We start from the raw sequence: 18,716 nt of genomic DNA, 5'->3' as shown, positions 1-18,716 counted from the left end.
AGCTAGAACTTGGAGAAATTGGTAAACCCACAACTATAGTTGGAGATTTCAACACCCCTCTCTCAATAATTGATAAAACAAGTAGAACACATGGTAGGCCTCAACAAATACTCGCTACTGTTGGTATCAGTCACAATTCAGTGTGATAAACATTTTTTGAGCATTTCAGAGGAGACAGGACCAGAATCCCTGGAGAGGTGTTCAGGTATCTGTCAAGAATAGTTAAGGAGCCCAGCCTCTCTGCAGGCGTAGACCCAGTTCCCCAGGCTCTCCCCTTCTGGCTCCCTGGCTCCCCCGTGTGGTCGTTCTGGATTCAGCAAGCAGCGTTGGGCTGAGGGCTGAGGGATGAGGCTGGACAAGCGGGGGAAATTCCTCCTCTGAAGGGTTCTGGAAAGGCAGAGCCCCTGGTAGGAGACAGTGGCGTGGCTGCAGGAGGGAGCACAGGGCCTGAAGCCAGGAAACTCGGCTCTCCACGCCAGCTGAGTCACTGCTCGGTGGTTGCAGGGTTTGAGAGAGGTGATTCCAGTGGGGGCCCTGCTACAGAATGACAGGGGTGGGCTGGGGGTGGCCATGGGGGCCCCAGGCAGAGAGGCAGCAGCCACCTGACCTGTGGGGCTGAAACACCAGCAGGCCACGCTGATCCACCCTGGAAAGCATCTGTTCCTTTGGTGAATGGGGACAGGGTCTTGCCTGGCCTTTTTAACTAGAGCAGAGCAATAACTCAGGCCACAAAAGAGGGGATAATCGTAAGCCTTGTAGCAAAGTGCCCGCCAAACCACGAAGTCATAGTGTCCTGGTTTTATATCCAGGAGAGTAATCCATCTTTCTTGTACTGGGGAGAGCAGGCAGAGCCAGATCATGAAGAGTTTTGTGTGCTAACCCAGATTTAGACGGATTCTGAGGGTACTAGGAAGCCGTCATAAGATATATGCTAAAAAAAAATCCAGTAAGGCTGTCGGAGGCTCTAGAGATGGCCCTGGAATGCTACCCGGCAATACTGGCATGCTTTCACATACATCTCGCTGGAGCCACACAACCACCCTGCGTGATACCCATTTCTCAGAGGAGAAACTTGAGGTTCAGAGAAACTAGGAAGCTTGTCCCTGGTCACGTGCCAAGAATGTCATCTATACAATCTATACAAGCAGAGTTAGAACCTAGCTCTCCTGTTCCCCAGGAGAGAGGCCAGGGTTCTCTCTTTTCTTTAGGAAAAGATTCATTGCCTTTTAGAAATATTGCACTAGGAGCTCCCATCATGGCTCAGCGGAAAATGAATCTGACCAGGATCCATGAGGTTGTGGATTTGATCCCTGGCCTCGATCAGCAGGTCAAGGATCTGGTGTTGCCATGAGCTGTGTGGTGTTGGTCACAGACACAGCTCAGATATGGTGTTGCTGTGACTGTGGTGTAGGCTGGCAGCTGTAGCTCCAATTTGACCCCTAGCCTGGGAACCTCCATATGCCTCGGATGCAGCCCTAAAAAGCAAAAAAGAAAAAAGAAGAAAAAAAGAAATATTGCACCAGAAACATATGATACCATCTGGTTATTCAAACAGCACTGAAGCAAATAGCAGAAGTTGAGAGCTCTTGGAGTTCCCTCGTAGCTCAGTGGATTAAGGATCTGTGATATCACTGCTGTGGCTCTGGGTATAGCTGTGGTGCCGGTTAGAACCTTGGCTCAGGAACTTCCACAGGCCACAGGGGTGGGGCCAAAAAAAAAAAAAAGAAAAGTCAAGAGATCTCCTACTCAACCTCTGTCACCACCTTCCCCCTCTCAAGGTGAAATCACTTCCAAAAGTTGGCTGGGCACCTCCGGGCCCTCACTCTGCATTTACAAACACACACACACACACACACACACACACACACACGTACAAAGTACACATGGACTCGTCCTGTAGTACCACTGGGTGACGTGGCTCTCTTGGCACTATTCCTTGTCAATACATACAGATTCCATCCCTCCTTTGGCAAAGCGCCTTGGTCTTAGTGCTGGTGGTCGGAATTTCCTTCCCGGCACCCCCGCAGCTCCCTCCACTGCTCCCAGTGCCCCTCAGGCAGGGTCTGGATCCAAGGGTAGTCAGGGCACCAGATGATCAGAGGGCCAGTGCTCTAGAGGCAGCATTTCCCACTGAGAGCACCTGAAAGGATTTAGAACCATGCCTGGTGCAATAACTATCTGTGGAAGGAATCTTAGACATACTTTTCATTTTAGAGATTAAATATTAATTTCATGTGTGTCAGGAAAAAAATCCTAAACACATCAAAGGAGATTCAAGGATTTTAAAAATTTCCTTTAACATACATTTAAGTTTCATAAAATAAATCTATTTAAAGAGAAATCTTAACATATTTATGGTTTCCAAGGTGGCGGGGGGCGCGGGGGGGAGAGTTGGGTGGATTGGGAATTTGGGGTTAAGAGATGCAAGCGATTGCCTTTGGAATGGACAAGCAATGAGATCCTGCTGTATAGCTCTGGGAACTATAACTAGTCACGTATGACAGAGCATGATAATGTGAGAAAAAAGAATGTATACATGCATGTGTAACCGGGTCACCTTGCTGTGCAGTGGGAAATTGACGGAACACTATAAACAGCTATAATGGAAAAAATAAAAATCATTATTAAAAAAATAAAAACAGGAGTTCCCTTCGTGGCTCAGTGGTAGACGAATCCGACTAGGAACCATGAGGTTGCTTGCTCAGTGGGTTGACTATCCGGCGTTGCTGTGAGCTGTGGTGTAGGTCGCAGACATAGCTCAGATCCCGTGTTGCTGTGGCTCTAGTGTAGGCTGGCAGCTACAGCTCTGATTCGACCCCTAGCCTAGGAACCTCCACATGCCTCGGGAGCGGCCCAAAAAATGGCAAAAAGACAAAAAAAAAAAGCTATAAAAAAAGTTTCAATAAAAATTAAAAAAATAATAAAAAACCCCATAAAATCAGCTTATGACAAATACAATTTTTAATTTCTAAAATATACTGAATTCTATTGTTCTAAGTAGTAAAAATTTCCTAAAGGTGATATGTTTTGCTTCACTAAAATCGATTAAAACTGAGTTATAAAAATAAATAAATAAACATTTTTTAAATTGAAAAAAAAAGGAGAAATCTTAAGTAAATAATAGCACAGGTGGAATATTGATATGGCCAGAATCCTAAGTGTGGAAGGTGCCCAAGTGAGGTTTGGGAACTGCTGTGGGAGGGACTGGAATTTATAGGGGGTGGCTGGGAGCCTGGCTTCTGAACGCTGCTCCTGAGTTCTGAAGGGCCAGGAAGAGGAGATGGAATCTGGGCCTGATGGATGTAAGATTCAAGGGCACAAATGAACTGATCTATGAAATAGAAACAGACTCACAGACATAGAGAACAGACTTGTGGTTGCCGAGGGGGAGGGAGTGGGATGGACAGGGAGTTTGGGTTTGGCAGGAACAAACTATTACATTTAGAATGGATAAGCCATGAAGTCCTGTTGCACAGCACAGGGAACCGTATCCAGTCTCTTGGGATAGACCATGATGGAAGATAACATAAGAAAAAAAAATAGGAGTTCCCATCCTGGCTCAGTAGGAACCTGACTAGCATCCATGAGGACACAGGTTCAATCTCTGGCCTCGCTCAGTAGGTTGAAGATCTGGCTTTGCTGTGAGCTGTGGTGTAGGTCGAAGATGGAGCTCAGATCTAGCATTGCTGTGGCTCTGGTGTAGGCCAGTGGCTATAGCTCCAATTCGACTCCTAGCCTGGGAACCTCCATATGCCACCGGTGTGGCCCTAAAAGACAAAAAGACAAAAAAAATAATAATAAGAAGAAAAAGAGTATATATATATATATATATATGACTGGGTTATTATGCCGTATAGCAGAAATTGACTCAACATTGTAAATCAACTCTAATTAAAAAAAAAAGAGAGACAGAAGACAAAAGGAATTCAGGCAAATACCACCCATCAGAATAACTATTTTCTTTAACACAAATAAGAGAATAATTTTAACACTGGAAAGAAGAAAAAAAAAAAAAGACACAGTCCCTGGCTGAAGTGATCTGAGTGGAACAGCGCTTATGCTTTAGTCTGTGCAGCCCATGTACCAAGAAAGTGGCACCAAAGGCCAAGGGGACAGAGCTGCCAGATCCCCCTAGGCTGCACGAGTTGTGATGAGAGTCAACAGCTGTGGGCAAGGACTTCCTCTCTTGGGATCTGCTTCCCCAAAGGCAAGGAAAGGAGGGGACCAAGGCAGCAGAGGTCTCACTTCATCCTGAGGGTGGACAATGGGGAGCCCCTGGGGATTGTTTTCATCACAGGGGACACAGGATAGGGGCACCCTTAGGACCACCCGAAGTATAGTCTTTGGGGCATGTCCCCAAACGAAGGAATGACAGCTGTGGGGACAACATGTTGTGACCTCCAGCCAATGGCGACCACGTCCTGTCTGAAAAAGTCAGACCTCACAGACCTCGGAGCGCTCATAGGAGAGACTCTGAAACCACTTGACAAAAGCACACACAGATCCAGCCACCCTTCCTCCAGCTGTTTCTCCAGCTGAAACAGACAGGCATGACCCATACGCCCTGTAAGTGCAGCAGGGGCTCTGAGCCCATCCCTGCCCCTCACACCGCCGCCCCTTCTTCCTCCCGCCCTGCCTCCTGCAGCAGAGAGACGACAGTCAGAACCTTGGGATGGGTGCTTTTCTTTTCTTTTTTTTCTTTTTCTTTTTTTTTTAAGGGCAGCAGCACATGGAGGCTCCCAGGCTAGGGGTCAAATTGGAGTTACAGCTGCCAGCCTACACCACAGCCACAGCAACGTGGGATCCAAGCCGCGTCTGTGACCTACACCACAGCTCACGGCAGCGCCAGATCCTTAACCCACTGAGCAAGGCCAGGGATGGAACCTGCATCCTCACGGATACTAGTCAGATTCATAACCGCTGAGCTACAATGGGGACTCTGGGATTGCTGCTTTTCAAAGATTGAGGCCCAATGTTTATCTACAGGAGGATCTCAACCATGTTTTGAAAAATGTATGCACGTCCAGGAAGAAAATATGAAAATGTTAACTAACAGTGGTTCCCTCCGGATGGAGGAAAAGTCGTGATTTTCTTTTCCTTAAAGAGCAGATCGGAGAGATGCCACCAAGCTGAGGCCTCCTAACAGCCACATACCCCCAGACTAGCTGAGCTCCGACCAGGGCCTGGGCCAGAGCAAATCCCCCTGCAAAATGGCCCTCGCACGTTTGGTTAGCTCAGGCCAGCTGACGAAGTCAAGTAAACGATCGCTGCATCCTGGTATGCAAGAGAACGTCGCAGCCAGGACGGAAATCAGCACAAGCAAGCTTTTTAGAAAAGGCAAGAGTGAGCCTGGAGCAGGGCCCAGGTTTTATTGATAGAAGGCTAGTCTTACCCCAGTTGCGCTGAAGCACGCAGCCAGGCCTGTCCAAGGCAAACACAGCAGCCCAACCCAGCCGGCCCGGGAGCAGCCCGTACTCCAGGCTGACTGCCGGCTCCATGCCCACCAAGGACTCTTGGCTCCTTCTATGTAGCTCCTTCTACATTTCAGTGGTGCTTCTGCTCTAGATGCAGCCCTGATTTAGCTTGCCAGAAGAGTCCAAGGTGGACCTGTCTTCCCAGCAGAAAGAAGGGAGTCACTCTGCTGTTAAATACGCAGACTTCTTGAAAGCACCGGTTCACTGCTGACATTCTGAGGATGAGACAAGGCAGCCAGTGAACCCCGGGCCCTGCTCTGGGGCCTTCTCGCCACCCCCACACACTTGCGAACTGGCTAAGCCACTCCAGGGGAGGGGTTTTCAACTTCAGCAATGTTCACATTTGGGACCAGATGATTTTTTGTTGAGGGGGCACTTTCCTAGGTGATGGAGGCTGTTTAGAGCATCCCTGGCCTCTACCTGCTATTGCCAGTAACCTCCCCAAGGCTGTGACAACCAAAAGTGTCTTTAGTAATTGCTGAAGTGCTCCCCCCTCCCGCCCCCATTTGAGACCTGCTGCTCTAGAGGAAGAAATAGAGACTAAAGTAGAAATCCAGGATGCAGGTGGCAGGAGTAGGATGGGAGATGGGTAGGGTCAAGGCGAATGGAAAGAAGAGAGGCTGGAGACGTCCCAATGGGAGAGAAAGCTGGGAAAACAAAGAGTTGTTTCAATACGATTTTTAGGAAAGGTTGTTGTGTGGTGTGCCTTTGCAATTTCCCTCCTCCACCTTCTGAAGAAAATCTTCAGCAAAAATCTGCATCATTCACCAGAGCTTTGGGGGGGTCGGATTTGTCTCCCTTCCATTTCTCACCCTGGAGGGGCCAAGCCCCTCCCAAAAGGCTCAGTTCCATTCAGGCAACATCATAAATGGTTCCAGTTCCAGAGCGTGTCAGGGTGTACGTCAAAGCATGTTTTTTAGAACCCATTCAATGGCATTCTTATATTTATTTATTTTCTTTTTTTGTCTTTTTAGGGCTGCACCAGGGGCATGTGGAGGTTCCCAGGTTAGGGGTCGAATTGGAACTGTAGCTGTCAGCCTACACCACAGCCACGGAAACGCCGAATCCTTAAACCACTGAGCGAGGCCAGGGATCGAACCCGTGTCCTCATGGATACTAGTCGGGTTTGTTAACCACTGAGCCACGATGGGAATGTCTACCATTCTTATAAAAACATACATCATATTTGTTTTCTATCAATGCTTTCCCAGTGGGAGAAAAAGGCCTGGGGAATAGCAGGAGGCTGGTAGCACCCATGGGAAGCGGGGCCAGGCGACTGGGCATTGTTGAACTCATACTTCATGGCCAGAAAAAGCGTGGGGATGGCTGGTCTGGGGACTTGGGACTGGACCCTGATTCCCCAGGCCCACTCATGCTCTCTTGAGGAAATAACCAGTCATTCGCATCTATGTGTCTCTCAGCACCTGGGCCTTTTCCTTCAGACACATGGAGTTTACTTAGTCTCGCTCTCCTAAATCCCTGGCATCACCAAGGGATGCCAAGTCCCTTACTGCATCACCAAGCCCCTGGCATTCCAGGGCCTGTCACATGGTCTATATTCAAAACATATTTATCAAATAAATACCTGGATGATGTCCTTACTTCCTTGACCAGCAACCTTTGACTCATACATTAAGGCTTAGAATAAACGTCACCTCCTCTGGGAAGTAGTCCCTGATTTCTCCCAAGAGAAACAATTGCACTGTATACTCAAAACACTTATGTAGGGCGGGGGTGATAAATTAGGAGTTTGGGATTGGTAGAGACAAACTACTGTATATAAAATAGTTAAATAACAAGGTCCTACAGTATGGCACAGGGAACTGTATTCAGTATCTTGTGAAAAGAATATATACATATAACTAATGAAAAAGAATATATACATATAACTAAATCACTTTACTGTACACCAGAAACGAACGCAAGATTGTAAATCACCTATTCTTCCTTAAAAAAAAAAAAAGCAAAAAACTCTTTGATTCGTGTGTTTGTTGAAGCAAACATCACATTATGTCCTATTTGGTTGTATTCTGCCTGCCCAGCCAGGATGTAAGCTCTCTGAAGACAAGAACTGTGGTGTATCATTTTTTATTCCCACTCTTACCAGTGTTTGATAATCAATGTTCAATGCAAGAATTAAAAAAAAGAATGTATACATGTATGTGTAACTGGGTCACCATGCTGTACAGTAGAAAATTGACAGAACACTGTAAACCAGCTATAATGGAAAAAAATAAAAATCATTTTATATATATATCTATATATCTATATATATACACACACACATATAAAACAATGCTCTCCTGTCTTCCTCCCAAATCCTTGACATCAAAAATCAAACACATCCTGGTTCAGGTGCCTTGGCAAAGCCCAGACCAAGAGCTGTTTTGGGCATCAACTTCCTGGTCCTTTGACGCAGAGAAAGGACATCTGTCCAGGCCCTCTGACGTTGATCTGGTCTGGCTGGCAGGACAATGTGCCCAGAAGCCTCAGCCCCAGCATCCCCACTGCCCCAGGGCTCGGAGGCCTCCAAGGATCCCCAGGAGCTTTCTCTGGGATTGACCATACCCACACCTATGGCTGGAGCGTTAGGCCAAAACAGGTTCTGTGCTTGGAGTGGGCCACGGGGAGGGCACTTCTGAATAATGACAGGCTTCCCTGTGTCACCGATGCTATTCCGCTTCCCCAGCCTCTTGGAAAAGATGTGTGACACTGTGATTTTTTTTTTGCCTTTTTTTTAGGGACACACTCTCAGCATATGGAGGTTCCCAGGCTAGGGGTCGATTCGGAGCTGTAGCTACTGGCCTACAGCCACAGCAATGCCAGATCTGAGCCTCGTCTGTGACCTACACCACAGCTCAAGGCAGCACCAGATCCTTAACCCACTGAGCGAGGCCAGGGACTGAACCTGCACCCTCGTGGATCCTAGTCGGATTTGTTTCTGCTGTGCCACAACGGGAACTCTGATACTGTGATTAATAATCAGAGATATACACATTTGATCTCTGTCTCCATTTTTGGCACAATGGAACTTCCTAAATGATGAGAGCACCAAAGATTTCTTGTGATGTTAATGAGGTCACTTTTTTTTTTTGGTCTTTTTGCCATTTCTAGGGCCGCTTCCTGGGGCATATGGAGGTTCCCAGGCTAGGGATCGAATCGGAGCTGTAGCTGCTGGCCTACGCCAGAGCCACAGCAACTCAATATCCAAGCTGCGTCTGCAACCTACACCACAGCTCATGGCAACGCCAGATCCTTAACCCACTAAGCAAGGCCAGGGATCGAACCCGCAACCTCATGGTTCCTAGTTGGATTCGTTAACCACTGAGCCATGACAGGAATTCCAAGGTGACTTCTTTAAAATTAAAATTGTCGGTTTTATTTTTAAATTTTTTTTGTCTTTTGTCTTTTTAGGGCCGCACCTACGGCATGTGGAGGTTCCCAGCTAGAGGTTGAATTGGAGCTGTAGCTACTGTAGCTACACCACAGCCACAGCAATGTGGGATCCGAGCCACATCTGCAACCCACACCGTAACTCATGGCAACACCAGATCCTTAGCCCACTGAGCAAGGGAAGGGATTGAGCCCATGTCCTCATGGATACTATTCTGGTTCGTTAACCATTAAGTCAAGATGGGAACTCCATGAGGTGACTTTTGGATCCCACCTAAGGATGCAGGCTAGTTGCCAGGAGAACCAACCAAGTATGAGAGGATTAGAACTTTCAGATGGACGCCCCTGACCTCTGGGGAACAGAGAGAGGCCGGAGGGTGGATCAATCGCCAATGGCCAACAATTTGATCAATCATGTATGTATAATGAAGCCTCTGTAAGGTCCTAGAAGTTTGGGGCTCAGAGAGCTTCTGGGTTGGGGATCATGGGGAGGAGCAGGGAGGGCACCTCTGGAGAGGACATGAAAGTTTGTGCGCCTCCCCCACCTGGCCCTCTGCATCTCTTCCATCTGGTTGCTCCTGAGTTATATCCTTTTATAATAAACTGGTGATCTAGTAAGTTTCAAATGTTTCTTTGAGTTCTGTGAGCTGCTCTAGCAAATGCATTGAGCCCAAAGACAGAGCTGTGGCAACCTCCCACCTATAGCCTGTTGGTCTGAAGCATGGGTGACAACATACTCTTACAACTGGTATCTGAGGTGGTGGGTGGGGGGTGCAGAGTGCAGCACTGAGCTGAACTACAGGGCACCCACTGGGTGTCAGAGGGTGGTGGTGTGGGGAAACCCCCCACATTGGAACTGGGTGCAGACTCGAAGAGTGTGCTATGGACCCCAACTGGCCAGAAGGGGACCCCCAACATCCAGCGTACATGGAACACTCTCGCCACCCATGCTCCCTAGAGCCCCTGGGAGGGACAGGGGAACCTGGGGGCACCTCAGGAGGCTGTCACCAGCCTGGAGCTCAAGCCCTCCCGCCTACCTGGCTGAAGGTTGCAGTGAGGGTGCTTTCTGGAGAGGGTCTGTCCTGGGAGGAGCCTTCCTGCTGACTGCAGTCCAGCTGGATCAGGCTGCGGCACTCAGGGTGGCAGGTGAATTTGCAGTCTGGAGGGAGAGAACCATAGAGGGATTAGGGGCCAGACAGGAGGCCCAGAAAAAGGCCCTGGGAGGCGGCATGTAGCTCCTGGAGGGCGGTGGAGGGGGAAGAACACCATGAGAATGACTCGCTCTCTCTGAACCACCATGAGTAGGGAAGGTGAATAGGTGCTTTACAGTTTGCAATCTGGTTTTTGTTTAGAATTTGCAATCTCCTTTTTGTTTTTGTCTTCCTCTTCTTTTTAGGGCTGTACCCATGGCACATGGAGGTTCCCAGGCCAGGGGTCAAATCAGAGCTGCAGCTGTGGACCTTCGTCACAGCCTCAGCCACAGCCACTCCAGATCCAAGTCGCATCTGCCATCTCCACCACAGCTCATGGCAACGCCGGATCCTTAACCCACTGAGCAAGGCCAGGATTGAACCTGCATCCTCATGGATATGAGTTGGGTTCATGACCGCTGAGCCACAATGGGAGCTCCCAGTATGTAAACCATTTCCACCTCCATTATTGTGCGTGACCCTGCAACCATGATTACCGCCACTTTGCCGACAGGAAATTGGGGCCTAGGGTGACTTTCTCAAGGGCAGATCATCTGGCTTCAGGCTGGCGCTCTTTCTACTAATTGATGTTAATCATCAGAGGCCCGGATCCCTGTGGAAGAACTTAACTTTTCCCCGCCTTGTTTTGCAGGCTGTAAAACAGGTAATAATGGCCCTGCCTGGTGCACAAGGATGATTACAGTTATAGAGGAGAACAGGTCTTAACAAATTAAAGGTGGGAGTTCCTGTGTTGTGGCGCAGCAGAAATGAACCCGACTAGGAACCATGAGGTTGCGGGTTCGATCCCTGGCCTCGCTCAGTGGGTTAAAGATCCAGCGTGCCGTGAGCTGTGGTGTAGGTCGAAGACACGGCTCAGATCCTGCATTGCTGTGGCTGTGGCATTAGCCGGCAGCTATAGCTCCGATTAGACCCCTAGCCTGGGAACCTCCATATGCCACAGGTAAGGCTCTAAAAAGACAAAAAACAAAACAAAAAAAATACCCAAAAAACAAAAAGAACCCCAACAAATTAAAGGTTTCTCCAGGAACAAAGGCATGATCACCAACAGGAAGGGCTGTCACCTCTCTCTGACACTGTGCCATCTAGAAATGCGAGGTGGCTCCTCTAACTTGGCTGACATGGCCTGCAGACAACATTCCAAATGAGGCTTTGGAGGAAAGCACACATTTGTTTCACGTCCATGGAAGTAAGACAATGACCAGCGTTCAGCAGACCATGGGGGGGTTACCTCAGAGATGGGGAAACTGAGGCCCAGAGAGGTAAAGCACGGTGCCCAATGACACACGGCTCAGTGGCACAGCCAAGGTTGCAAGCAGTTTCCAGCTTCCCCAAGGGCCCTCTCTGAAGCCTCCTTGGCAGAAGGGAGGTGAAGTTGAAGGGGACAGGAGGCCGAGAGGTTGGAGCGGGTGAAGGCAGGGAGGATGGGAGAGAAAAAAAGGTTGGCAGTGAAAGAAATCCGTCCAAGCTCATCAGCAGGCACAAGGCTCAGGCTGGAGGTTGGTTCCCACAGAAGCTGCTGGGCCCATCAGGGTCACCAGCCCTGGAGGTGCCACAGCTCAGCCAGAAGGCCCTGCTGAGGGAGGCTGCCAGAGTCTTAATGAGAAGGTTGCCAGACCGTGTCACCCGATACATAGGGGTGGGCTGGGGTGGGCGGGGCTTGTGGCAGGAGACAGCCTGGACATGTCTGGATAATCTGGGGACGAAGGGACAGCTTTACGTTGGGCTCAGTCTCCTGACACTCTTTTCCTTCCTTTTTTTTTTTTTTTTTGTCTTTTTGCCATTTCTTGGGCCACTCCTGCGGCATATGGAGGTTCCCAGGCTAGGAGTCCAATCGGAGCTGTAGCTGCCAGCCTACACCACAGCCACAGCAATGCCGGATCCTTAACCCACTGAGCAAGGCCAGGGATCGAACCTGCAACCTCATGGTTCCTAGTCGGATTCGTTAACCACTGAGCCATGAAGGGAACTCCCCCCCTCCTTTTTTTTTTTGGGCCACACCTGCCGCATGCAGAAGTTCCAGGGGTCAAACTGCTAGGCCACCAAGGAGCTCCCTCTTTTCCTTCCTTTTAACAAGCTCCAGAACCACAGCACCTGGGGACCCTCTTTTTGTTGTTGTTTTTGTTTTTTAGGGCCACACTTGTGGCATATGGAGGTTCCCAGGCTAGGGGTCCAATCGGAGCTACAGCTGCTCGCCTACACCACAGCCACAGCAACAAGGGATTCAAGCGCTGTCTGCGACCTGCACCACAGCTCACAGCAACACCAGATCCTTAACCCACTGAGCGAAGCCAGGGATCGAACCCACATCCTCATGGATACTAGTTGGATTTGTTTTTACTACACCGCAACGGGAACTCCCTGGATCATCTTTTTTTTTTTTTTTGTCTTTTTGTTGTTGTTGTTGTTATTGTTGTTGTTGTTGTTGTTGCTATTTCTTGGGCCGCTCCCGCAGCATATGGAGGTTCCCAGGCTAGGGGTTGAATCGGAGCTGTAGCCACCGGCCTACGCCAGAGCCACAGCAACGCAGGATCCGAGCCACATCTGCAACCTACACCACAGCTCACGGCAACGCCGGATCGTTAACCCACTGAGCAAGGGCAGGGACCAAACCCGCAACCTCATGGTTCCTAGTCAGATTCGTTAACCACTGCGCCACCACGGGAACTCCCTGGATCATCTTTTTAAAGCTGCTGTAGCACAGTCTTTCTTAGGGTGGCAGTGGGTGGGTCTCCCCACTCTTTTGGAGCGTTTTGGAAGGAGAACCCCACTTTCCCCAGCTGCCCCCTTTCTTACCTCCCCAAAGATGAGCACCCGGATCACATTTCTTGATCTTAATACTTTCAGGGGAGCGCCTGGCCAATGCAGGGACAGGAAGGGATCCCAGAACCCAGCAACCCTCTGACTCAATGGTCTGAAGTCCTGACCACCTTCCTAGGGTGGCATTTAGAAGCCCTACCGCTCACCTCCCCTGTGCCTGCAGGTCAAGTCCACTGACATCCCCTCCTTCTGACCCCAACCTTGTCTAGGCTTCCTGATTCTCCTCCCGAGAAGCTGTGCTCCCACTGGAGATGGGGTGGGTGGAGGACCGCACCCCTGCCAGCACCCACTCGCATTCCTGGGCCCCCAGCAGGAGACCCAGGCACCGGGTGAAGGGCACGGGGGGTTGTGCAGGCCAAGTTTCCCTGCCCACAGTGCCCAGAAATGCCAGGGCTTTGATAAGGGAGCGCCAAGGCCAGAACCCACACAGGGCAGCATTGTTCCCGGCTCCACTCCGGGGACACACCTGTGCAGCTCCTGGACGCGCTCTGAGCGATGAAGAATGCTCTGCGGATGCCAAGTGGGAAGAAGGAGTGAGAGCTGCCACCAGCTGCCAAAGGGGAGAGTGTCTGGGGAGAGGAGAAAGTTCTCCTGTCTCCTCTTTCAATTCCATGTCAGCAGGCAGTCTGTGTCCATCTGTGCAACTGAATCTCTCCATGTCTGTCTATCTCGCTCTCACACACACAGACATACACACACACACATATTCTGAAAACAGCACCAAAACCCTTGGGAGATTTTTTTTTTTTTTGGTTGTTGTTTTTTTAAACAGGTCTGATGCTGAGCTGGACAGAGTTAGGACCCAGAAGACTCCAAGAGGGGTGCTTCGGGATTGTATAAAAAGCACATTTGAGAACTAGTGGGTCTGTCCCATTTGACCATGTAATCACAGACTGTTGCAAAACCACTGAAGCATGGCTTGATATTTCCCGGCCCCTAGAAATGCTAACTAAGCCCTGGGCTTTTAGGCCAGCCGAGATGAAGTCAGAGTCCCCATGCCCTGCTCTGCACACAAAGGCAGGCCCCGCCTCACGTGCTCTGAGTGGGGACACCCGTGAGAGTCCCAGGGCAGGGTCGCATTCCACTGGGACTCAGTGCTTGAACCTGCACGGGCCATCTTTCCCACAAGATAGCTCCTCTCGAGGTGCTGCCAAGCCAACCCGTGTCCTTGGTCCCATCATGTCCCCCATGGCCCTCAGCTGGTGCTCAGTCTGGATGAGGACAGAGACAGGGGCTTGGGTGGCACGGGGCTCAGCCTCCCCTGGACAGCCAGCACCTCATCTTTGGCAACAACGTCGGTGTCTTGAGCACGGACTTTTCCCGTGCTCTCCTGAGGGTGAGGATGAATGAGACAGGGTCCCAGGGGGAGCCCAGTGGGCTGGACCAACAGGACTCACAGGTGAAAAGGTAACTATAAAGAGAGGAAGCCCAGAGCAGGGCCCAGATCTAGGAAGGTCATTCTGAGGACACAGACACCTGCTGGCCATGGCAGTCAGGAAGGCTTCTTAGTGGAGGAGGCTATGGGGAGCTTGAAGAATGGATCAGGCTTCTGTCACTCATTGCAGGGGCCGAAAGGAGGCAGGGACTCTGACATTGAAGGATGCACAGGATAAGCATCTCCCCAGCAAAAAGCAGTGAGAAACTTGGGAGCGATACTCCTAGGTCCTAAGTGCAGCTGTCTTAGGAAGAAGTGGCCTTTCTTCTCCCCTTCCTTCCTTCCTTCCCCATACCTGCAGCATGTGGAAATTCCCAGGCCAGAGTTCAAACCTGAGCCATAGCAGTGACAATACCAGATCCTTACCCCACTAGGCCACCAGGGAACTCCTGGCATTTCTTGACTTCAGAATTTTCATCTATCAAACAAAATTATCCCTTCCCCTCCCCACCCTTCCCTTCCAGCCACAGGCCCTGTCCCCATTTCCAAGGACTTTTTAAGGAAAAGAAATGTGCTTCCAGGTTTAGGAAGAGGGGCCTATGGACACAGAAGGGGCTAATTTTAGGATGAGTGGTGGAGTCACAGCCACAGAAAGGGCTTTCTCCAAAGAAGGAGCTCTGCACCAGGATAGGGAGGGGGCTCCCAGGGGCCACCCTCAGACCCGGGCTGTATTGGCTTCCTCGCTGCTATAACAGAGCACCGTGAACTAGGTGGCTTAAAACTGAAATGTATTGTCTCTCAGTTCTGGGGCTAGAAGTTTGAAATCAAAGCCTTGGCAGGGCCATGCTCCCTCCGAAGCCTGCAGGAGGCTCCTTCCCAGTGACTTGCTGGCAATCTTTGGTGTTTCTTGGCTTGTAGCAGCCTCGCTTCAATCTCTGCCTCCATCTTTACAGGGCCATCTCCCGGGTGCCTGTGCCTTCATGTGACACCAGTCATCGTGGATGAAAAGGTTCTTGCCTTATTCACGGTACCAATTTCTTGTAGGAATTTATCTCAGCTGTGTATAATTATTTGTATCTAAATATATCTCCACTAAGAGGTTCATCACACAGTTGTTTATAGAACTGAAATATCCCACGTACATCTATGGGGGCCAGTGACAGTTATGATATATTTGAAAACAGAATACTATTTAACCATTATATATAAAATGATGCAGATTGGCCAACTTGGAAAGATGTCCACAAGCATATCATTGATAGAGGAAAAGGTGGCGTTTTCTGGTCCTAATTAAATAAAAACAGACACATACCTACATATACCCTCTGCACAGAGAGAAAGAGCTGGAAGGAAAGTGACACACTCGCTCTCAGTAATGGGATTTCAGGTGTTTTCCCTCTCCTTATTGTTTCTGCATGTTTATAATAAATAGCCATTCTTCTTTTCTTCTTTCCTTCCTTCCTTCCCTCCCTCTTTCTTTCTCTCGCTCTTTCTCTCTTTCTGCTGCACCTGCAGCATATGGAAGTTCACAGGCTAGGGGTCAGATAGGAGGCCTACACCACAGCCACAGCAATGCTGGATCCGAGCCACATCTGTGACCTACACTGAAGCTTACAGCAACATCAGATCCTTAACCCACTGAGCGAGGCCAGGGATCGAACCCACATCCTCATAGAGACAAATGTCAGATCCTTACCTCACTGAGCCACAACGAGAACTCCTTATATTCTTTACAAATGGAAAAGAGAACAAAGAAAAATCACGGACTCACATTCTGATGACAGGGGAGTGTCACGAGTCACTACTTACAATGTGCCAGACACTTTACATACACGATTTCACACAATCCATACTATGCCTCTATGATACGTGTTTCTACACCTATTATTTAAAAAAATAGACTTTGGAGTTCCTGTTGTGGCACAGTGCAAACGAATCTGACTAGTAATCATGAGGTTGCAGGTTCGATCTCTGGCCTCACTCAGTGGGTTAAGGATCTGGCGTTGCTGTGAGCTGCGGTGTAGGTCGCAGATGCGGCTTGGATCCTGTATTGCATGACTGTGGTGTAGGCTGGCAGCTGCAGCTCCGATTGGATCCCTAGCCTGGGAACCCCCATATGCTGTGGGTGTGGCCCCAAAAAGCTAAAATAAAGTAGACTTTATTTTTAGAGCAGTTCTAGGTTCACAGCAAAACTGAGCAGAAGGTACAGAGACTTTCTGCTCTGCCCCCCACATACACAGTCTCCCCCATTACAAACATCCCCCACCAAAGTGGCACATTTGTTACAACCAATGAGCCTGCACTGACCCGTCATTATCACCCTAAGTCCACCACTTATATGAGGGGTCACCCCGTGCCATGCATTCTCTGGGTTTGGACAAATACATAATGACATGTCTCCACCATTATAGCAGCACGCAGCGTGGATTCACTGCCCTAAGAATCTCTGTGCTCTGCCTACTCGCCCCTCCCTCCCTGCTAATCCCTGGTAACCACTGATTTTTTTTTTTTTTTTTTTTTTACTGTCTCCATAGTTGGGCCTTCTCAAGAATGTCACGGAGCCGGAATCATACACTCTGTAGCCTTTTCAGATTGGCTTGTTTCACTTGGTAACATGTATTTAAGCTTCCTCCTTGTCTTTTCATGACTTGATGGCTCACCTCCTTTTAGGTCTGAATATCGTTCCATTGTCTGGATGGCGCACAGTGTATGTACGCCTTTCACTGATGAAGGAAGTCTTGGTGGCTTCCAAGTGTTGGCGATTACAGATAAAGTTGCCATAAAACATCTGCACGCAGGTTTTCCTGAGGATGTGAGTTTCCAGCTCCATTGTTCTACTCCTATTTTAATGATGAGGAAACTGAGGCTTGGAGAGGTTAAGAGACTTGTCGAGAGCCTCACAGCTAGTGAGTGGCAGAATTGGGAGTGGAAATCCATCACACCTGGCTGCTTCTCAATAGCCCTGTTTTCTGAGAAACCGGTCCTGGTCCTCCCTACCCTGCACTACTTGAGGCCAGGGACAGGCTTCATCAGGGGTGGGGGTTAGGGGGGTGAAAGGCCAAAAGAGAGCATGGGTCAAAGAGATTTGGGCGAGGAGGGCGTTTTTCCACTGCCCTTAGCAGGTAACAGCAAGAATATCCCTCCCCAAGGCCCCTGCCTCATCCTGGGAAGTGCCAGTTCCCAGCTCGAGTCCCAGCTCAGCCAAGTCCCTCAGCCTGGAAGCTGCAGAACCCACCTGGACCATCCGCCTGCTCTGGACTGGTTCTCCATCCCTGGGAACATCCCTTCATCTCTGGGAGACTATCGACTACTCAGGCAGCAGCCAAGGGTTCCTGCATTGAGCTCCTCCCTGAGCACCGGAGAGGCCAGCTCTTCAGCCAAGGTCAAGGTCCATGAAGAGTGGGCTCTCAGCCTGCACCACTCAGAGGCCTCAGCAACTCTGTTTCCCATGACACCAAATAGAGCCAACTACCCAATCAGCTGGCGATATGAGAGTCGCGGGAGAACAATCAGAATCGACACGGGCTCCGAGCATCAAAGCGCCCACTTGGCAGCTGTAAGTCAGGAATCCTGACATGAGCTGTGGGGTGCCCTGAAGCACCCTGCTTATCCTGTACGCTAGAGGTCTTTGAGAAAGGGTGCAAACAGCAAAGCACTTCATCAGGAGCTTCAGAGATGACAGAATCTGGCCCCTAGAACCACAAAGATCTGGGTTTGAACGCAAGCCCTGCTTCTAATGGGCTATGAGATGCCAGGACAATTTACTCCACCTTAGTACAATATGGAATCTGTATTCAACCTCAATGTCCTCACCTGCAAAATGGAAGTATTGATATCATCCGTGCCAGCAGATTCACTGCCAACATGAGACAGCATGTAGATAAAGCACCCAAAAGTGCCTGCAACAAAGTGCTCAACAGATGGTAGCTGTCATTTTCAACACAGGGACTCCTGAGTCTGCGTACCCGGATTCCTGTTGACTCCATGTGTCATGCCAGACCCCAGATCTCTCCCTTTTGGGCCCTATTCCAATGTATTAAGTAAAAGGAATCATGCAAGTTTCCTGCTCACCCACGTTCCTCCTACCTGTCCCTACCTAGGCTCCAGCCCTGCCTTTGGTGGCCGAGGGGAGTGAGGCAGGGACAGGAGAGGATGGGTCATATTGCAGAGAGGGAAGGTAGAGAGATGGATTTGTCCAGCTTGGAGGTCTGTGGCTGTTGCCAAGATCAACACAATCTGTAACTTTTTCATACTCTTGCTTAAACTTCTAGTGAGGCTGGCAGCAGGAGAATGGAAACTCTCCGTTCCTAGGTTCAGGCATCCAGCTCAAGACACGTGCATCTTTAGGTTTCCAGGAGGGGCCCGCACCACAGTCCTCTCAGGATCATATAATATAGGTCCTTGTTTCAGAGGACAGGCCGCTCCTGAAGGCACCCAGCATCCCCG

The 18,716-nt window shown here is 49.6% G+C and overlaps 1 protein-coding gene across 1 annotated transcript in view; it reads right to left on the bottom strand.

The window, feature by feature from the left end:
* RASSF5 (Ras association domain family member 5) overlaps positions 1-18,716 on the bottom strand; it is a 79,903-nt gene that overhangs the window by 42,999 nt on the left and 18,188 nt on the right. The window contains exon 2 of the mRNA XM_047752153.1: positions 9,905-10,026. Within this exon, the coding sequence (XP_047608109.1) occupies positions 9,905-10,026 (122 nt within the window). The remainder of the gene's footprint in view (positions 1-9,904; positions 10,027-18,716) is intronic.

The sequence above is a fragment of the Phacochoerus africanus genome, chromosome 11, assembly GCF_016906955.1.
Source record: "Phacochoerus africanus isolate WHEZ1 chromosome 11, ROS_Pafr_v1, whole genome shotgun sequence".
Classification (NCBI taxonomy): domain Eukaryota; kingdom Metazoa; phylum Chordata; class Mammalia; order Artiodactyla; family Suidae; genus Phacochoerus; species Phacochoerus africanus.
Note: the sequence above shows the minus strand (reverse complement) of the source record. Positions and strands in the feature narration are given on the sequence as shown.